This window comes from Triturus cristatus, chromosome 6 (genome assembly GCF_964204655.1).
Source record: "Triturus cristatus chromosome 6, aTriCri1.1, whole genome shotgun sequence".
Lineage (NCBI taxonomy): Eukaryota > Metazoa > Chordata > Amphibia > Caudata > Salamandridae > Triturus > Triturus cristatus.
Window position 1 is genome coordinate 444,912,313 of NC_140589.1, and position 19,639 is coordinate 444,931,951.

The 19,639-nt window shown below is 42.2% G+C and overlaps 1 protein-coding gene across 1 annotated transcript in view; it reads left to right on the forward strand.

Annotated features, from left to right (window-relative positions):
* GFRAL (GDNF family receptor alpha like) overlaps positions 1–19,639 on the forward strand; it is a 1,025,020-nt gene that overhangs the window by 846,768 nt on the left and 158,613 nt on the right. Inside the window, exon 9 of the mRNA XM_085610866.1 lies at positions 7,713–7,794. Within this exon, the coding sequence (XP_085466992.1) occupies positions 7,713–7,794 (82 nt within the window). The remainder of the gene's footprint in view (positions 1–7,712; positions 7,795–19,639) is intronic.

The following is a 19,639-nucleotide window of genomic DNA, read 5'->3' on the forward strand; positions in this document are numbered from 1 at the left end:
CTAGCTGGTGGAATACAACACAGAGGTGTGTGGCACTCAGCAGGCAATGGTGGGTGTAACACAGCATTGGGCTCTGCCAGGAGCGCACTGTGACTCTCAAGTGATGTTCGTCCCCTTTCCAGAGAGTAAAATAAAAAGTATTACACATCCGGCAGTGGATGTGTGTTTTATTAACCGTGAGGGGGGCTTCTTGCATAGTTTTGGTCAAATTTTTGTCGAATCCCCTTTGAATGGCTTGGTGTGCATGTGTATTAAATGTGCCCGTCAATAGCTACCCATGTTTGTATAAATAAACGACAAGGGTGTCTACCGGGATTAGGCACGGTAGGGCATCAGACATGTCAGAGCTTCACTAGTGGTGTAAATACATTCCACGTGGATTCATTGTATGCATAGTCGCCTTTTAATGAATATCACGCAAATCGTCATGGTGATAGGTACATACGGTTTATCAAGCATGTTCTAGGTGTGTCTATAAATATATATTTTTTAAAAATAATAAAAAACAGTGGCCGGCCCTGGGGATTGGGGTCAAAAAAATATAATTAGGAGACAGGCCCTGGGGGATGGGGTCATCAGGGCCAATAAATTAGAATAAGAAGGGGAACCACACAACCCCCCTTCTTAAAAAATTAAAATAAATAAAAGACTGGCATTGTGCCGGAGGCCACGCCCCCTCCTTGCAGCACTCTGCAAACGTGCCCCCTGGTGAGTTGTAAGTTGGGGAATTAATTCCTCTTCAATACTGAGGGTCCCTGAGGGCCAACTAGCCCAACAGGCATCTCCAGTATGCGCCAGGGAGCTGCGCTGCAGACAGGTGTTCTGAGGCCCAGCCCCTTTTTACACCTCTCTGCAACGCAGCTCTGTGGCGCTTACTGGAGGTACCTAGTGGTCTAGTTTGATGCTAGGGACCCTTAGGATTCAAGGGGACTTAATCTCTCAACTTAGAACAGCCACAGGGCGCGTTTACACAGTGGTGAAGGGAGGGGACGGGGCCTGAGGTGACGTGTGCAAACACGCACTATGGCACGTTTTAAATTGGGGATATAATTTCCCTTCAATACTGAGGGCCCCTGGGGGCTAACTTGCCCACCAAGTGCTTCCAGTAAGCGCCACTGAGCTGCATTGCAGAGAGGTGGTCCAGGCCATGCCACTTTTTACACCTCTCTGCAACGCAGCGCTGTGGCACTTACTGGAGGTACCTAGTGGGCTAGTTGGACCCTAGGGACCCTCAGGATTCAAATGAACTTAATCTCCCAACTAAAAACGGACACAGGGCGTGTTTACACAGTGGTGAAGGGAGGGGATGGGGCCTGAGTTAACGTGTGCAAAAACGCCCTGTGGCCTGTTTTAAGAGGTAGTTTTAATCCCCCTGCCCTATTATATACTATGGGCTTACAGAGGAGGTCATGCTAATCACAGGGGGACCCCAACGCATAATGTTCCCTAGTGTATGTAGGTGTTTTCACTGTATTCTAAGTGTCTTTTAACATAGCACTGGCTCTAGGACTGGTTAGTCAGACTCAGTTACCACCAGTATCCGTCTGAAAAAGTTGAGGGTACAGGATGATTTTGCAACAAGGCTTCTTTCTGCTCTTCTTTTTGTTCTTTCAGCACGTTATCCTTCTTCCTGCACTTTTCTTCGTCTTTGAGGACTTCTGTTGCCTCTTTCTGCACTTCTTTTTTTTCTTTCTGTGCATTTTTTCTTCTTTCTTCACATGTCCTATCTCTGTCGGCATAGTTAGAAATTAGCATTTAAAAAACCTTTGAAATTCACAGAAAAAACCATAGGTTTCAGGCACGTTATAGTTAGGAATTAGCTTTTAAAAAACCTCAGAAATTCACTGAAAAAGACATAGGTTTCAGGGGTGTTATAGTTAGCTGGACTTTTCACTTGTACAAAACCATTGAAATTCCCCCGTTATAGTTAGTTCAGCTAACCATAACTCGCGCGCCCGCAATGCACTGCTGATGACGTCACATATTACATCACTCATGACATGGTCAGTGACATCACTCGTGACATCACTGATGACATCTCAAATGACATCACTGATGACATCACTGATGACGTCATCCTTGTGATAGAGTGGCAGACCTCCTCTCACCCTAATATAACCTTTGATACACACATTCAAAAATAGAGACTAAAATGTTCAAAACAATGGACATACCAATACCAGTTACAACAACCTCTTCAGTAATTCTAAGATCCACATACACATCCACTCATTCACCAACAGTCCTATACAGTCACTCATACATGTACTCACTCATCATATGTACTCATACACCTATACATCCTGTTACACAATGCCACTCATCCATAGAGTTACTCACACACATAGTCACTCATGCTAATAAAGAATCAAACATACATTTACTTGCATATACAGTTATACACACACCACCACACTTACTTCTACGGAAACTTACACATACTTAGTCTTTTAAACAATCACTTATAGAAACACATACTTATTCATACAGGAACTCTTTTCAATCTCTCACTCTCACATATACTCACTTATATACAACAATAGTCACATATACTAGTTTAAAACATATGTAGTTACTCATAAAGACACTATTGAGACAGTCATTCACTCACTAACATACCCATACACACACTCATCCACCCATACAGTCCTGCACACATGCTGTCTTCAACACATACAAACAGTGAGTCACTCATTCATGCACCTATGTACTACGTAATACCCCCCACCGAACCATGCAGACACTCAGACTGATACTCAAAAAACCAACTAATAACCTATATAGACACCCATGTAGCTACTCACCAACCCATGCAGCCACTTATACACAAAGTGAGAGACTGATACAGATATTTACATATTTAAACATTACTCACTAAGCCATGTATTCACTATGATACACTTAATCAGTCAGTTAAACAATCAATTTTTCAAAAACAAATCATCCATTTAGACACTTATATACCCATTTATTCTTCCATCGACCTTGAGATATACATATATAAAACATATTTAATTTTCAGAAAAATACACATTCACTGGATGATGTCATCAGTGATGGCATCAGTGATGTCATTTGAGATGTCATCAGTGATGTCATGAGTGATGTCACTGACCATGTCATGAGTGATGTAATATGTGACGTAATCAGCAGTGCATTGCGGGCGCGCGAGTTATAGTTAGCTGAACTAACTATAATGGGGGAATTTCAATGGTTTTGTACAAGTGAAAAGTCCAGCTAACTATAACACCCCTGAAACTTATGTCTTTTTCAGTGAATTTCTGAGGTTTTTTAAATGCTAATTCCTAACTATAACGTGCCTGAAACCTATGGTTTTTTCTGTGAATATATATATATATACACACCTCTTCAGACATAAAGTGATGCATACATTATGAAAAAAAGAAGCAGAGAACTCTGGGTAGTTCTCAAGTTTAGGTGGAAAGCAGCTGATGTATAGAGCATTCTTATCCCCAGCGATACCCTAAATTTGCTCACCTCAAATGTCTGCTTTTCTATCAGTGTCTTTAAGCATAGGATTAGCACAGTGCCATCCATGCAGAGACAGAAAGGGACAAAGTATTTAGCCATTACTACAGCAACGTCTTTAAGCATAGGATTAGCACAGTGCTATTCATGCAGAGCTGTAAAATGATCAAAGCCTTTTACCACTCCAGACACAGTATTACAGCTCTGAATTGGTAAAATACCATTCAAGCCAACCTGAAATGAATAAAGTCAACCTCTGATACGTTTTTCGCTCCCATTACAGCTCTTCCGAGAGGTATAGCCTTGTCCAGACACAAGGGATCACACAGTATAAGTCAATACAAAACCCTTTCAGGCATAGAGTGGCACACAAGTTATGCACAAAAGAAGCAGAGATCTCTGGGTAGTTCTCAAGTTTAGGTGTAAAGCAGCTCCTGTATAGAGCACTCTCAACACCTGCGACACACTAAATTTGCTCACCTCAAAAGTCTGCTTTTCTTTCAAAGTGTTTAAGCATAGGATTAGCACAGTACCATCCATGCCAAGATAGAAAGGGACAACAATGGTCCCTAGAAGGAAGAATTTTTTGAGAGCGAAATGAATATAGACTCAGTCGTTACTATATTGGCTTGACTTGCCCAGCCGGGCAGAGGTCTAATATTTACTTTTAAACAATTTTAAAAACAATTAGTACAAACAGTACATAAAGTGGGACACAAGCCTGTGTCCTACTTAGCCATGAGGTACAAGAGAGAGCGGTGAACAACAGGAGGCTCAGGCAATGCTAATTGGTTTGTTACACATGAGTATACACAGAATTGTGAGGAACAAATCGCAAAAAACACCTTTACAAAGAAATAAATAGCAGTTTTTCGTATAAGGTGTATCAAGGTGTCGACGGTGTTTCGAACCGTGGAGAGAATGAGCGGTTCATCATCAGGACATAAGGTACATGCCTGTTAGGTAGAGCCTATTAGCCTGAAGGGAAAGTGTGGAAGGAAAATACAACAAGGAGGCAATTAGGGCATATATGCTTAGATGTCAAGAAGTTAAAAGACAACGCGGTTTTAAACTCAGGAAGGTGTGGATTGAAGAACGGTGAGTGGTAGTGAGTTGCGTAGTTAAGGAGCGGTACTGGAAGTGATAGGGTACGTGATATAGTGGATTAGGGATATGCGTGTGACCTATCAAGGTGGCTAATTAGGCCAAAAGCGTACAGTGCTGAAGAGAGCAATAACGGCAAATAGGAATCATGCTGGAGAAGATGTGAATAGGATCAGTTAGACGCTACGAACACGTAGAATGAGCATATTTAAGGTTAAGGTGTCAGCGGAGAATAACCGGTGTGCGCATTACAAAGTAGGGACGCAATAAGAATAAAAGGAAGTGAGCCACTAGAAAGTTAGAAAGGACATGCCAATTATAAATATGCGAATCGTGATCATTCGTGTTGAGCACGCATGAGTCGTGCACACAACTGGCAGAAACCTTAGACGTGTATCTAGTCAGAAGGTATCACGAAGATCTTATCATTGTGGGTCAATTTGTTCTAATACATGATAGTTAAACATTAAAACATAGAAACCGGTTCAAAAAACATACAGTTGATGGAGTGAAACTATAATATAGGCAGCACGAGCGATTTCTAAAAACAAGAAGGTCTTGTCATAGGACCACAATTTACTGGCAATTTGAAGCGGGAATTACGAACCACATCATAATACATTACATGAATGAAAAATTCAGAATTATGCAACCCACGGAAGCGTAATTAATAGAGGGAGGTTTGTGGGGGGGCGGTGGTAAGAAATCTTGTGACTTGTGTGGGTAAATTACATACCTAAACGGGTTTGGGTTGGGGAACAGAAGGTGCTTCAGGAGCGCTGCTGAATTGGCGGCGATTGGGGGTGAGAGCGCTGCTACAATGGCAGCGTCCAGGAGTGAAAAGAATTGGTTAGACCCATGCGGTGTCGTGGGTAGGGCCGAAGTAAGTCAAGGTAGGCACTCACCAGTAGAATTCTTCGGGAATACCCAGTAAAGGATAGGTGCAATTATGAATCTTGGATGGCTCGATCGCCTGGAAGAAGGGGGGAAAAGGTTAAGGTACTGGCAAGGAGTGGAAGCGTGCGTGTTATCCCGTTGGAGTCTAGGACTTACCGATTAGAAGCTGCGGCTCGATGGCAGAATCAGTCGGACGTGTATACGTACCGAGTCATGCATTCAATGTTGAGTTATATGGAGGCGGGGCAGGAGTGTTGATTGGATGTTATGGGTCAGGTGGGATGTGGGGGAAATAGAGAAAGGACTAAGGTAAGGGGATTGATGGAAATGGAGGATGGAGTGAAGGTGGCATGGAGGTGGTGACATCTTGGAATGGGCTGTGGGTGGCTAGTAAACAATAACAGAGAGACAGAAAATTCAATATATTTTACAGAAAACATTTTTCAGAACGCAATTTTAGGAGTTTATAATAGAGACATTTTTAAATCAATGATGTCCAGTCCTCAAGGCGATTCAGTCCAGTGTTGAGGCTGTCAGTTCTAAGTATCGATTTCAATTCGTCTTTGTTCAGAAGTTTGGCAATGTCCCCCCCTCTAGGGGGTAGTTTGACCACTGTGATAATAGTCCAGCGAATGTCTTTTTCTGAGTGTCCATTTAGTTCAAAATGTTCTACCAAAGGTGCGTTGGCTGTTTTGCACCTGATTCTGCTCCGATGTTGGGAGATACGTAGACAGATTTTTTGAGTAGTCTGTCCGATGTATATTTTGTCACAAGGGCAAAGAAATGCGTACACCACATTGCAAGTATTACAATTTGTAAACATACTCAATTCACTTTTTATATCTGTAAATACAAATGCTTTGCCTCCGATGGTGAAATCACAAACCACACAGTTACCATATTTGGAGTGTCCTGTAAGTGGTGCGAGATAGAAAGGGACAAAGTCTTTTGCCATTCCTACGGCAAAGTCATTAAGCATAGGATTAGCACAGTGCCGAGCTGTAAAATGAACAAAGCCTTTTACCGCTCCAGGCACGTTATTACAGCTTTGGATTGGAAAAATACCATCCAAGCCAACCTGCTGACACATGCTTATTCTATGCTTAAAGACATTGATAGAAAAGCAGTCATTTGAGGTGAGCAAATTTAGAGTATCGCTGGTGTTCTTGAGAGTGCTCAATACATAAAATGACCGAAGCCTTTTACGACTCCAGGCACAGTATTATAACTTTGGTTTGATAAAATACTATCCAAGCCAACCTGAAATAAATAAAAGCAGCCCCTGATGTGTAGTGCTCTCAATAGAGCTATTCAGAGAGGTATAGCTGTGTTCAGACACAAGGGAGCACCCAGTATAAGTCAAAACAAAACCCTTTCAGGTATAGAGTGACGCATAAATTATACAAAGAAGTACCAGAGAACTCTTGGTAGTTCTCAAGTTTAGGTGGAAAGCAGCTCCTGAATGGAGCACTCTCAAGAACACCAGCGATACTCTAAATTTGCTCACCTCAAATGTCTGCTTTTCTATCTCATACCTGATGTTGATATAATTAATTTGCTTTATATGTCTTTGGTGGAGACTAATTTCTCTTGTGAGATCCCTGCATTAATATGATAAAGCTGATGAATTTGGATCTCTCATATGATTGCTGAAACAAGCTGCACCCTAAACATCTAAATATTAAAGTGCTATGTACACAGACTATTCTTTCTACAATATGTAACTATATAAAGTGCAAATTCTGGGGAAGAAATAGTTATTTTGGTTTCTTAAAGAGCAGAGAATAGGAAATAATAGAAGCGAAGAGGATATCTTATGGAAATATCAAGTTTTAACTGTTGTGCTCCAAGTATATTGTAGTAATAATATTGGTGACCAAAATATGAACAAGGGTAGATATAGTAAAGTATATAGTTATTAATCTTAATTACTCACCTATGTACCTTGACAAAATATATCTGTTTAAGATTTTGTGTTAACAATCGTAATTCTGTACTTGCCAGTAGATACTTAATTCCACGATGTTTTGGTTTTTGATATTTTGCTGCAATATTCTTGTGACAAAATATTTATGTAAGTGAGATTTGCCATGCAAATGCAAATAGCTGTAACTGTAAATCATGGGGTCTAGGACATTTGAAAGCACAAAGCATATAGTTTAAAGCTTAAAAGCAATTAATACATTTCAAAAGACTTAACTATTATATTTCCATTTTTCTAGGAGCAATGATCTATATAATTGCCTACACTTCCGGCATCATACTTACTTTCGGAATAATAATGCTGATTCTGCTTAAAGCAAGGTAAATGTGAAAAAAAGACACACGTTCTTTACTTATGAAGACATGAATGTTTAGAATGTAAATCACTCTTACTGTGTATTGTTTCATACTTATACAGTATGTGAATGTCAGGTTTGTTCATGCAATTCTGTATGTCATACTATTTTCCTGTATTTCTTTGTGCATTCCCTTCTCTGTCTCTGCTTGCCTTACTTGCGGCTCTTGTAATAATACTAAAAAAAGGAACCTAACAGCAACAGTACTTCTTTAACTAGTCAATTAAAATGTGAATGAGCTCAGATAATCTTCTCTTTTTAGCAAAAGCATGCATCAAAACAAGTTTTGTGTGCGCTTCGCTGGCTCCAGCATATTCTTCATCTGAAGCCTATGAAATTAAGGCTCAGGAAGAAAAAGAGAAGATATTTTCTATTTTCGATAATCTGACAATCTACATAAAAGGTGAAGAATAAAAACCGATTCCCTGTAAAGGAGTACTGGATTGAGAAAGCTGGCTCTTAAATCTATTTGTGTCTCAAGTAGGGGGCAATTCAATATGCCACATAGCAAATTTCAAGCACAAGGGGTAAGGATGGATCAAGGAAAGCTCACATTTGGGAAAATCCTTGAAATCACCTACAATAGAACTTACTTAAAAGTAATAAGAGCACTATTATTGCCCAGGTTAACCTATGTATGCACCCAAACTATGGGTGAGGGTGGGAAAATTACTCAATAACATTTATTGAATCAAACAGAACAAATATGTTGGATAAGCCAACTAAATTATTTGTAGTCAAACACAGTCAATGAAATGCTAAAGCAAACATATGTTTTCAAAGCTCAATTGTAGCTGCTCTTTATTGTCAATTCCATTATTTCTACAGTGCCCCAAAAATATATGAAATACAACAAACATTTATAAACATCACAAATATGTAAACACATATAATTTTGACAAATTAGCAAAATTAAGGTCACCCTAGTCCTCCCCTGACCACTTCTTTCATACAAAAATTAACAAGAATAGGTTGTTCTAATATTCCTTTCCAGAAGTGTGTAATCCATCAAGAAATAATCTTAGGAACAAACAATATATTCTTTTTTCTGGTATTGTTCCCCATTAGCAATGGTTGATTCAAAATATTCGTCTTTGGATTTACTTCTCCAAGGAGAGGGAGGGTTGGCACGTTTTGGCCTTTGATGCATTTAAGGCCTCATCAGGACCAGTGGTAAAAGGGGTGCCCTATTAATTATATTATCAAAACACACAGATATATGTATAAATTATATAGAAAATGCAAGGTAATATAAGAATGAAGTACATCATACCTATCAGGATTCCTGCCACAGCTCACCTCTCTTGACGATCACAATATACAGGCATGACTCATATCATCCCTCCCAACACTGAATGAACAAACGTCTTGTACTCTGACCTTTGACCTTATTACATGCTGTTGGTGATAGCTAGCTGCAGCAGGTGTTCCCCGGTTTGTTTGAAATAGCTGAATAGCTTTTAGAAATGTTTACAGTGCATATACAAGGTTTCGGCGCCATGGAAGCATCCAGAAAATCCACAAGAATAAGCATCAAGCAACCAGCATAGATCAACTTAAACCTTCAGGAAGACAGCCCTCATCAAATTAATCCCCTGCACCTTTTCCTTACTATAAGCAATTAAAATGTGACCTTTGTGAACATTCTAACACACCTTCTACAAGACAGCCTCACCTAATTAATCATCTGCACCTGGTCCTTGCTATAAGCAGTTAGAACGCAAACGTTGTAAGCATTCTAAAGCACCTTCTAGAAGGTAGGGGTGGGCGGAATTCGCGGAATCGCGTAACGCAAATCTCCGCGAAATGGTAAAAAATCTCCGCGAACATGCAGAAATTCCGCGAACACGCGGAATTGCTTGTTCGCGATACTTTTTTCCTGTTCGCGATCGCTGTTTGCGTGCTCGGGGTGAAATATCTCGCGAACACGCATATTGAGAACGCGAACAAGCAAAAAATTTCGCGAAGTCGCGGAACGCAGATTTTTGGGCAATTTCGCGTTCTCCGCGGAACGCGAACTTACCCAAATTCCGCAAATTCCGTGAACGGAACGGAATTTACCGCCCAGGCCTACTAGAAGGCAGCCTCATCCAGTTAATTATCTGTACCTGTTTCCTGTTACAAACAATTAGAATGAGACCTTTATGAACGTTCCACAGCAGCATTATTTAAAGACTGCCCACAACCCTTACCCTCGCTAAGACTCTTTGCCTGCCACTTACCTGTTTCCTGGCTTCCAGGACTCTGTCTTGCCAGCTCCCTTGATCCTCCTGCTTCAACCTCAGCGCAAATGACGTCCCGCATTAGTCGTGCACCTGGATGGAAAAAAGAACAAGTAAAGGAGGGACGCATTGAGAGACTTGATTTTACTACATGCTGAGCTCAGTTGCAACATTTTGCTGCATACAGAGATAACCAGTGTTTTTGTTCAATTTTTACATACTGTTGGCAGGGCTCTGCCAGAGAGGACATGGGTGAAGGTAACCCTGTCCAAATTTGCTTGTGGGTTTGATGCTGAAATAATCCTCACTACCGTTTCGAGAACTTTGATGAAGTGGCCTCTAAGGACAATCTAAATGAAAACAAAATATCAAAACTAAAGGTACCATATCTACAGGCACCATTCATCAGACTGCTGCAGTGTTTCTGTTGAGTAGATGAAACACAGCATCTTTGACTCTAAACGCTCTCTCCAACCCATCTCCCTTCCCCCTGGGATTTGCCACTGGAGCAGTGTCTCCTTTGAGGGCAAGTCTTGGGAGTATTTGGGAACTCGCAGCACTGCTCCATTGGAATCATCTGGGATCCAGGTAGGTGGCTTATGACAGAAGGCTAAGCCACACACCTAATATTCCTTTTAGGAGATGCCATGACAAATCAAGACTAAATATTCACGGACAATCTAGCACGTGCCTTATCCGGGGACCTCAATGACTCTAACAATCTGTCTGAGTTAATGCAGCAGTTGCAACTAGATCTGAATGGGTTAAAAGCAGAAAATGCAACAATTAAGGAAGAGTTGCAACTAGAGATGGCACATTTCACACAATGGAGGGATAAATAGCCCAAGGATAGTCACCTAGTTTTGACCCAGCCTGTGTTTGGAGAACCATTTGAAAGAGGGGGTTTACAACTACTTACCAGAATCTGCATGTATCTGTCTTTACTCCCAGTCCTGTGCTCCAGAACATTTTATGGGGACAGTACTACATTTGCAGCCTTTAGGACTCAATGGCAACTACATTTCTTATGCAAACCTCAGGCATTTCCCAATGACACTGCTAAAATAGCATTTGTAATCTCTTATTTGGGAGTTGTATCCACTAACTGGGCAATTGCTTTAATAGAAAAAACTATTCTCTTTTGTACAACTATTCTGCTTTTAAAGCTGCTATGACAATGAGTTATTAAACCTACGATAAGGTTCGAAGGACCAGCTGACTTCTATTACTACTTTCAATCAACTGTTGGTGGAAACATGCTGTGCGGAAGAGAAAAGAACATCCTTATTCTATTTAGGATTACTAGATGACCTTAAAGATTTGCTCTTGCACATCATTGATCTGCCCAACAATTGTGCAGAGATTATTGATCTTGTGATTGAGCTAAATCACTGATTGGGAAAATAGTGAGGAGACCAATCTTGCAGCGACACCAGAGTAATTGTTCTCAAAACTGAGGAGTCAGACAGAAAGACTCTTTATACTGAACCTATACAGATAGGAGGTATAAGGGGTCCACTATCTAATGAGGGAAAGGGACACTGCTGCAAACTAAACCTATGTCTTTATTGTGGCAAAGCTGGTCAATTAGCTAGGGAATGTACTGCAAAACCAAAAAAGACTAAGGCTGTGACTTGTGTAGAGATTGATCAAGAACAGGGAAAACTAAGGCTCTTGACCAGAAGGGAGATCGTCTTGTCAAGAGAAGCCATACAGATATCACAATAGCTGACTAATGCGGAAACATGAATTCCACGGCAGATGACTATCCGAGTCACAGTCATCCTCACAGCAGATGCAAATAATATCCATGCTTTTTGACTCAGGGGCCACAGGCAATTTCTTTGATTTGACCCTAGCTGCCAAACTCGGGCTCAGAAAAGTTCCCAAACAAAAACCTGAGCCTGTGTAAGCAGAGGATGGTTCAGTGTTGTCTTCTGGACTAATGTGCTTTCAGACAGCGGCTCTAACCTTAGTGTGTGATAATGGGCATACTGAACAACTTGTCTTTATCTAATAGACACTCCAACCTTTGGAGTATTTTTGGGAATACCTTGGCTAGAACACCATAATCTAAAAATCAATTGGGTACACCACACCATAACCTTGGTCTCACCATTCTGCACTACTACCTTCAACCAAGAGGATATGAGGGTGGGCATACCTCTGCAATGTTCATTGGTCCAAGGACTAGAAAGCCTTAACCTACCCAAAGAATACCAGGAATTTCAAGATGTTTTTGACCTAGTGAAAACCACCCATCTGCCCCCACATAGAGCCTTTGATTACCGCATAGATTTTCCCCCAGGAGAAACCCTGCCCTGCAGAAGAGTTTACGCGTTGATAGAACCTGAAACTCAATATAAATGTAAATACCAGGGAGAACTACTAGAGATAGCTTTTATACACCTCGCCACGTTGCCTGTGTCTTCCCCACTTTTCTTTGTACCAAAGAAGAATGGGGAGTTGATGGCTTGTGTGGATTACAGGGCAGTCAATAAGGTGACTAATTAGAACCACTCTCTTCTCCTGTTAATTTCGCTATTACTTGATCAGGTCAGGAATTCCACCATTTACATGAAAGTAGATTTACATGGAGTTTACTGCTTAATCCATGTACGAGAAAGCGATGAATGTAAAACCACCTTCAGGATTAAGTTTGAGTATACTGGCAGCATTTCAACATTTCATTAATAAGGTCTTGATGGAGTTTTTAGATGTTTGTGTAAATGTCCACATAGAAGACATTCTGATTCACTCAAACTAGGAACAAGGACATGTACAGCATGTATACGCCATCTTGCAGCACCTTAGGCATAAGGACAGGTACAGCATGTATACATCATCTTGCAGCACCTTAAGGGAAAATTCTCTATTCGCTAAATTGGACAAATGTTCCTTCCATGTACAGTCAGTATAGTTTCTGGGTATCACTTATCTCCAACAGGCATCACTATGGACTCCAAAAAGGTAGAAGCCATTACCAATTGGCCAACTCCAACAAATGTAAAGGAAATTCAACAGATATTTGGCTTCTCCAATTTTTATCGTAGTTTCATCCTGCACTTTTCATAAATAGTTGGGCCCATAACACAGCTGCTAAAAAAGGGGCAATCATTTGTGTGGTCTCTAGAAGGCAATCAGGCATTGCAATTGTGACTGTATGTTTAGCCCACCGTAGGTAATGCCTCCATTCAGTAAACACTAGTTTGATGGCCAGAAGTTCTCTTTCAGCCACTGTATAGTTTTGCTTTGTTAGTAGACGTTTTTTGGCTATGGGATGCAATTGGCCACTTCTTGGGTTCTTTTGATATAAACATTCCTCCTACAGCTACCTGCGAAGCATCAGCTTTAAAGTAATAGGTCTGATCTGGTTTGGGATGCTGAAGAATGGGTGAAGTGGTGCATTTAATTTTTATTTACAAATGTACAATTCATTAGCTCTGTCAGGGCTCTCAAAGTCACCCTCCCCGGATGCAATGGCTGCATTTCTTTAGTGGGTTCAGTGTAATCATAACTATCGCCCAGGGACCAAGCAGTCACAGTCACAGTCTGATGTTCTTTCTAGGCTGGGGTATGCTCACTCTCCCCATTCCACACGAGACTCCCCTACTATTATTCAACCAGAAAAGATAGTTGCATTCAATGAGGATGACACCTTTATGGTGGCCTCGAATGAAGAATATAAAAAACTAAAGTCCGAAGAATTAATCAAAGCACCTAACCATGCTATCACAGATAAGCAGTTCCTTCATGCTCTGGAACTGTATATCCCTACTATATAATTAAGATGTCAGGTAATTCAATGAAATTACACCACAGCATTAGCAGGGCACCCAGGTATAACAAAAACCCTAAGGAATTGTCAAAAAAACTTCTGGTAGAACATTATGCTGAAGGATATACAAGGGTGCAACTTGTGCATGAAACAAGATCACTCACACTGCGCCTGCAGGCTTATTACAGCCTCTGCCTCTACCCCCGGTTCCTAAGAACACCATTAGTCTGGATTTTATTACTAACCATCCAGCAAGCAATAACTTAACTACCATTTTAGTAGTTGTTGATATGTTATCAAAAAAGGCACATTTCACCCCCCTCAAAAAGATACCCACCACTGTAGAATTTAGTCAAATATTCATTGATCATATCATAAGGCTGCATGGTCTAACAACTAATACCATCTCAGATCACAGTGTTCAGTTCACATCAAAATTTTGGCGAACACTCTGTGATAACTTAAGAATGGAGGTAGCCTTGCCATCTGCCTTCCACACACACACCGACAGGCAAACTAAACGGTTCAACCCAAATTCCAAGAAGCTACATAAGATGCTTACTATCCATGTACACAGGACAATGAAATAAGGCCTTATCCCTAGCTCAATTCACTTATAATACCAGCACCCACTCAGCCACAGACTACATACCCTTCTTCTTCTGCATGTCAGGAAACCATCCTAAGGCCCTCCCCATTGATATAGCAAGAGTTTCTACTATGCTACCTTCAGTTACAGAAAGATTAGAACAACTGCATGAGATGTAAAAGCACGCTAGGACAAGTTTAGCAGAAGCCAAGTTGGTCATTAAGGTACAAGCTGACAAGCATAGAACCACAGCACCTTTATACAAAGGATACAGGTTGTGGTTATCAACATGACACCTACAACTAGAAGGCACAAGGAAACTAGGATCACAGTTAATAGGTCCTTATGACATTAGCAAGATAATTAATCAAGTCACCGTCAAGCTACGGCTTCCCCCTGAATACACTATCCACCCAGAGTTTCACATTTGATTGATCAAGACATACCAATCTGCCACACGATATGATACCCTGCCCCCACCCATGCTGATAAATGGCCAACAAGAGTACAAAGTTCATGTATCTTGGACTCTCAGGGAAAACTAAACCTTATACATTGGAAGGGTTATGACCCTTCAGAGAGTTCCTGGGAACAGGCCTCCTCGGTTCATGCTTCTCGCCTGGTGAGACGATTTCATGCCCTCCACCCCACCAAACTACAACCTGTAAGACAACCTTCAGAAGGGGCGACCTTCAGTACTCCTGCCACAGCTCACCTCTCTTGACTATCACAATATACCAGCATGAGTCATATAATTCCTCTCAACTCTCATGAATGAACAAACGTCTTGTACCATGGATTTTCACCATATTACATGCTGTTGTTAATAGCTAGCTGCAGCTGGTGTTCTCCTGTTTGTTTGAAAAGGCTAAATAGTTTTTACAAATGTTTAACCATGCATATGCCAGGTCAGGGTTCAGATGTCGTGGAAACATCAAGAAAATCCACCAGAATAAGTATCAAGCAACAGATATGAATGACATCAATGTGAACCTTCAAGAAGACAACCCTCATCAAACTAATACCCAGCACCTGTTCCTTGCTATTAGCAATTAGAATGCAACCTTTGTGAACATTCTAAAACACCTTTTAGAAGATACCTTCATCAAATTAATCATCTGCACCTGTTTCTTGCTGTAAACAATTAGAATGCAGCCTTTGTGAACATTCTAAAACACCTTCGAGAAGTCAGCCTCATCAAATTTATCATTTGCACCCGTTCCTTGCTATAAGCAATTAGAATGCGACCTATGTAAACATTCTTAAGCATCTTCTAGAAAGCAGCCTCATAAAGTTAATTATCTGCACCTGTTCCTTGTTTCAAACAATTAGGATGTGACCTTTATTAACATTCTAAAGCAGTCTTAGTTAAAGACGTTCCACACTCCTCCCCTTCACTTAGCCTTTTTGCCTGCCACTTACCTATTTCCTGGCTTCCAGGACTCTGTCTTGCCAGCTCCCTTGAACCTCCCACTTCAACTTCACCCCAAAGAACATCCTGCATTAGTCTCACACCTGGATGGAAAAAAGAACAAGAAGAAAAGGAGAGATGGATTGACAGACTTGATTGCACTATGTGCTGAGCTCAGTTTAAACATCGTACTACAAATAAATATAACCAGTGTTTTTGTTCAACTTGTACATACTGTTGGCAGGGCTGTGCCAGACAGGACTTCGATGAAGCTAACCCCATTAAATTTGCTTGTAGTGTGAGTTTGATGCTTAAATCATACTCACTACAGTTTTGAGAACTTTGATGAAGGGGCCTTCACGGACAATCTAAATGAAAACAAAACGACAAAACTAAAGATACCATATCTGCTGATTCCATTGTTCAGATTGGTGTGAAGGCCTGCTGCAGTGTTGCTGTTGAGTAAACGAACCACAGCATCTTTGACTCTACACGCTCTCTGCATTGCAACCCCCTTCCCCCTCGGATTTGCCACGGGAACAGTGTCTCCTCATGTAAACCGAGAAAAAGTCTCAGGAGGAAATATGAACTAGCGTCGCTGTCCCATTGGAATCATCTGGGATTCAGAGAGGTGGAGTATGACAGGAAGTAGGAAAAACCAGTGCTGGAAACATGCACTTATGACAACCACAAGGTGCACAATTATTTGTGCTGAAAAAAACTTACCTAAAAGTAAGAGCTAATAAAATGCTAAAGTTCAGGACCACTTGTAAACAATGAGAAAGATGATCCCATTAATGTAAAAATATACATGTGAGCATATACCACATGTGCAATTAATGGTGGACACCTCACAAACAAACAAGTTCCAAAAGAGGACAAGCATCATGGACTTAACATCTAGTTGTATCTCCTTTCAACGTAATACAAGGAGGCGGAGGCTTCCTCATTGCTAGTACTGCCACGGAGTGACCGTCTTGAGGAGTGAAAACCAAAACGTGAACACAGTTCTCATTTAAAAACATGCGAATACAACCCTACTGGGATGCTGATTAGATAAGCTCAAAGGGAGCATGTTTGGCCCTATTTTGGAAAAAATTGTAGCAAAATTGAGTGGGATCATATTATAAATCTTTCTAAACCTTTTGATTAATCGCGCTCTTGGGGTCGATTCTGATTCCGGACGTAAAACGAACCGACAGACACGGACCCGGACCGAATACCGACTGACATGGACCAGCGCCGTACGACCCGTGCAGTACGATGCAACGTGAGTGAATTACAACCGACACGTACGGAATACAGCCGTACGACCAAGCCGGAGGGAAAATAGTGATCCGGCCGGAAAACCGACGTGATTTTCACCGACCGACACGAACCCAGAATGAACCTGACCGACCTGTATCCGCGATGTACGATTAGCACAGTACGATGCAATGCATGTAAAACTAGACCGACTTGCACGGAGACCAAGCCGCACGACCGCCACGCACAGACAACCTGGCACACAAGCAATAGAGACCACTGCGAATGACGCGTACCAATCACAGAAGACAGGCAGCGTGAACGAGGCAGAGAAGCCCGCACGAGACAACAGCAGCGTCCGTTTCCGTCACATGAACGTCTCCTTCATGCCTACAAAACACAAAGGAAAAAAACACAAAAAAAGGACCAAACAAGCAATGACTAAGCCAATAAATACCCTAAAAAAATTAATTGGACAAAGACACACACACAACTCCAACAATATAAAGGACTACAATCACTACCATCATCCCTTGCAAACAGGAGACACAGCCAGCAGCAACCACCAGTACACAGCAACCACAGACACACTCACAACTCACTCATCACACAACTCACACACCATCAGCACCGCATACAAAAGCACACACACATACGCACAGCAAAACCAACACCAACCCAACATCACTTGCACCCTCACACACACATCCCCCACCACCACCACTCATCACCATGCCTCCAAAGAAGAATCCAAAGTTCACAGGTAGTGAGTTAGAAGTGCTGGTAGATGAGATCATCAGAGTGGAGCCACATTTGTTTGGTACATTGGTTCAAAGGACCCCCATCTCACAGAAAACCAAGATGTGGGCAAGGATTGTGGACAAGGTGAACGCAAAAGCACCAACGTTGCGCACAAAGGATGATATCCAGAACCGGTGGTATGACGTGCGCAGGAGGGTCAAGAAACTCATCGAGAAAGATCACACCTTGAGTCAGCGCACCGGCGGTGGTCCTCCTGCCAAACCAGTCTACTTCAGGACTTGGGAGGAGAAGGTGCGGGACATCCTACCACCAGAGAGCATCCATGGCCTAAGAGACATCCCAGAGACTGGTGAGTACACAATCAACATACCCAAGATTGTGTTGCAAGGGGACAGTGAAACCATGCACCCCAAGCAAAGCTACACTAACCAATAGATAATCAACCAAAGCTGTGTATTCCAGTCACACAAACACAATACCTGCCATTTCATAGTGACTGGGGACTGTATCATGACATGCACCAACCTACAAACAAATAGAGCAAGCCAGTGGCACTAAGCCAAATACACCCAGCCAGACAGTTTGCCACTACAAACACACCACCTCACAGTGCAGCTGACTGTCAGGAAGGAATAGTGGGGATGCAGGTGAAGTGAGGCAGGACAAAAAGATAATGCTCCCCCTCCTGATTGGCCCATCAAGACCCCTCTGAAACATGCCCACATCACAGGGAGTGGAAAATGACTGACAAGATGGCTGACACCGGCTCCTGCTGTGGGGTGCACAAGGCCCTGCTAGGGCTTGTGTGCAAATCAGAAGCAGGACACCACTGACTGACATCCTGAAAGACAACTTGCATGCCCTACAATGGAAGCACGTTTCATGATTGGAAGGAGGACTGACAGTCCTAACCATACTAATTAGCATGGGGAGATACCCCCCAACACAAACTCCACACAACTCACCGGGTACAATGCATTGACACACACCTCATTGAAATATCAGCAAAAGATACGCCGTACTGGGTGGTGCTGTGTGAAGCACAGGGGCTCACTTGGGATTTGTAGCCAAACACCAGGATTTCAGTCAGCCATCTTGCTATTGATGTCACACCCCCTCACAGGGAAGCAGAGTCAAGAGGGAGAAAGCATGGGCATGCTGGGAAGGGGGATGTAGCCAAGAGTATGATGGGACTTGCAGTCACAGACAACCTACACCCACCCACATGGCCCTGCAAGATCAACCTGAACCATACTCGCCTCACAGGGAGTGGGAAGGGACTGACAAGATCTCTGACACTGGGCTCTGTTGTGGGGAGCACAAGGCCATGCTGGCAAATGGCCAACAACACGATCAAACTCAGTCTGTGACAAGTTGGGAAAAAGCAGTGTACAGGCAGGCATCTGTTTGAAAAGTAGAAAGTGTCATGTTTGTGAAACAACGATGCATGTAGAAACATAAATCACATTGTGTGTTTCTTCCAAACACAGGTCGTGCTGGGCAACCAGCGCCAAAAGACGAGGATACCCAGTCCTAGACTCTGGTGGACACTGAGCTCTCTGGTCTGACTCTCTCACTGTCCTCTTCGGATGACGACGACCAACCTGGCCCCTCCGGTGTGAGCCATAATGCAGCACCAGCAGCAGCAACATCTGCCCCCCTGTACCCATGCCTCCAGCATCTGGACAGCAACAGGGCACCCCCGCCAACACGGACAGACCAAGGACAATAAACACCCACAGCACAGGGACACAGGACCCCCCGGAAGCTACAGCCAACACCACCAGCAACACCACCCATGGG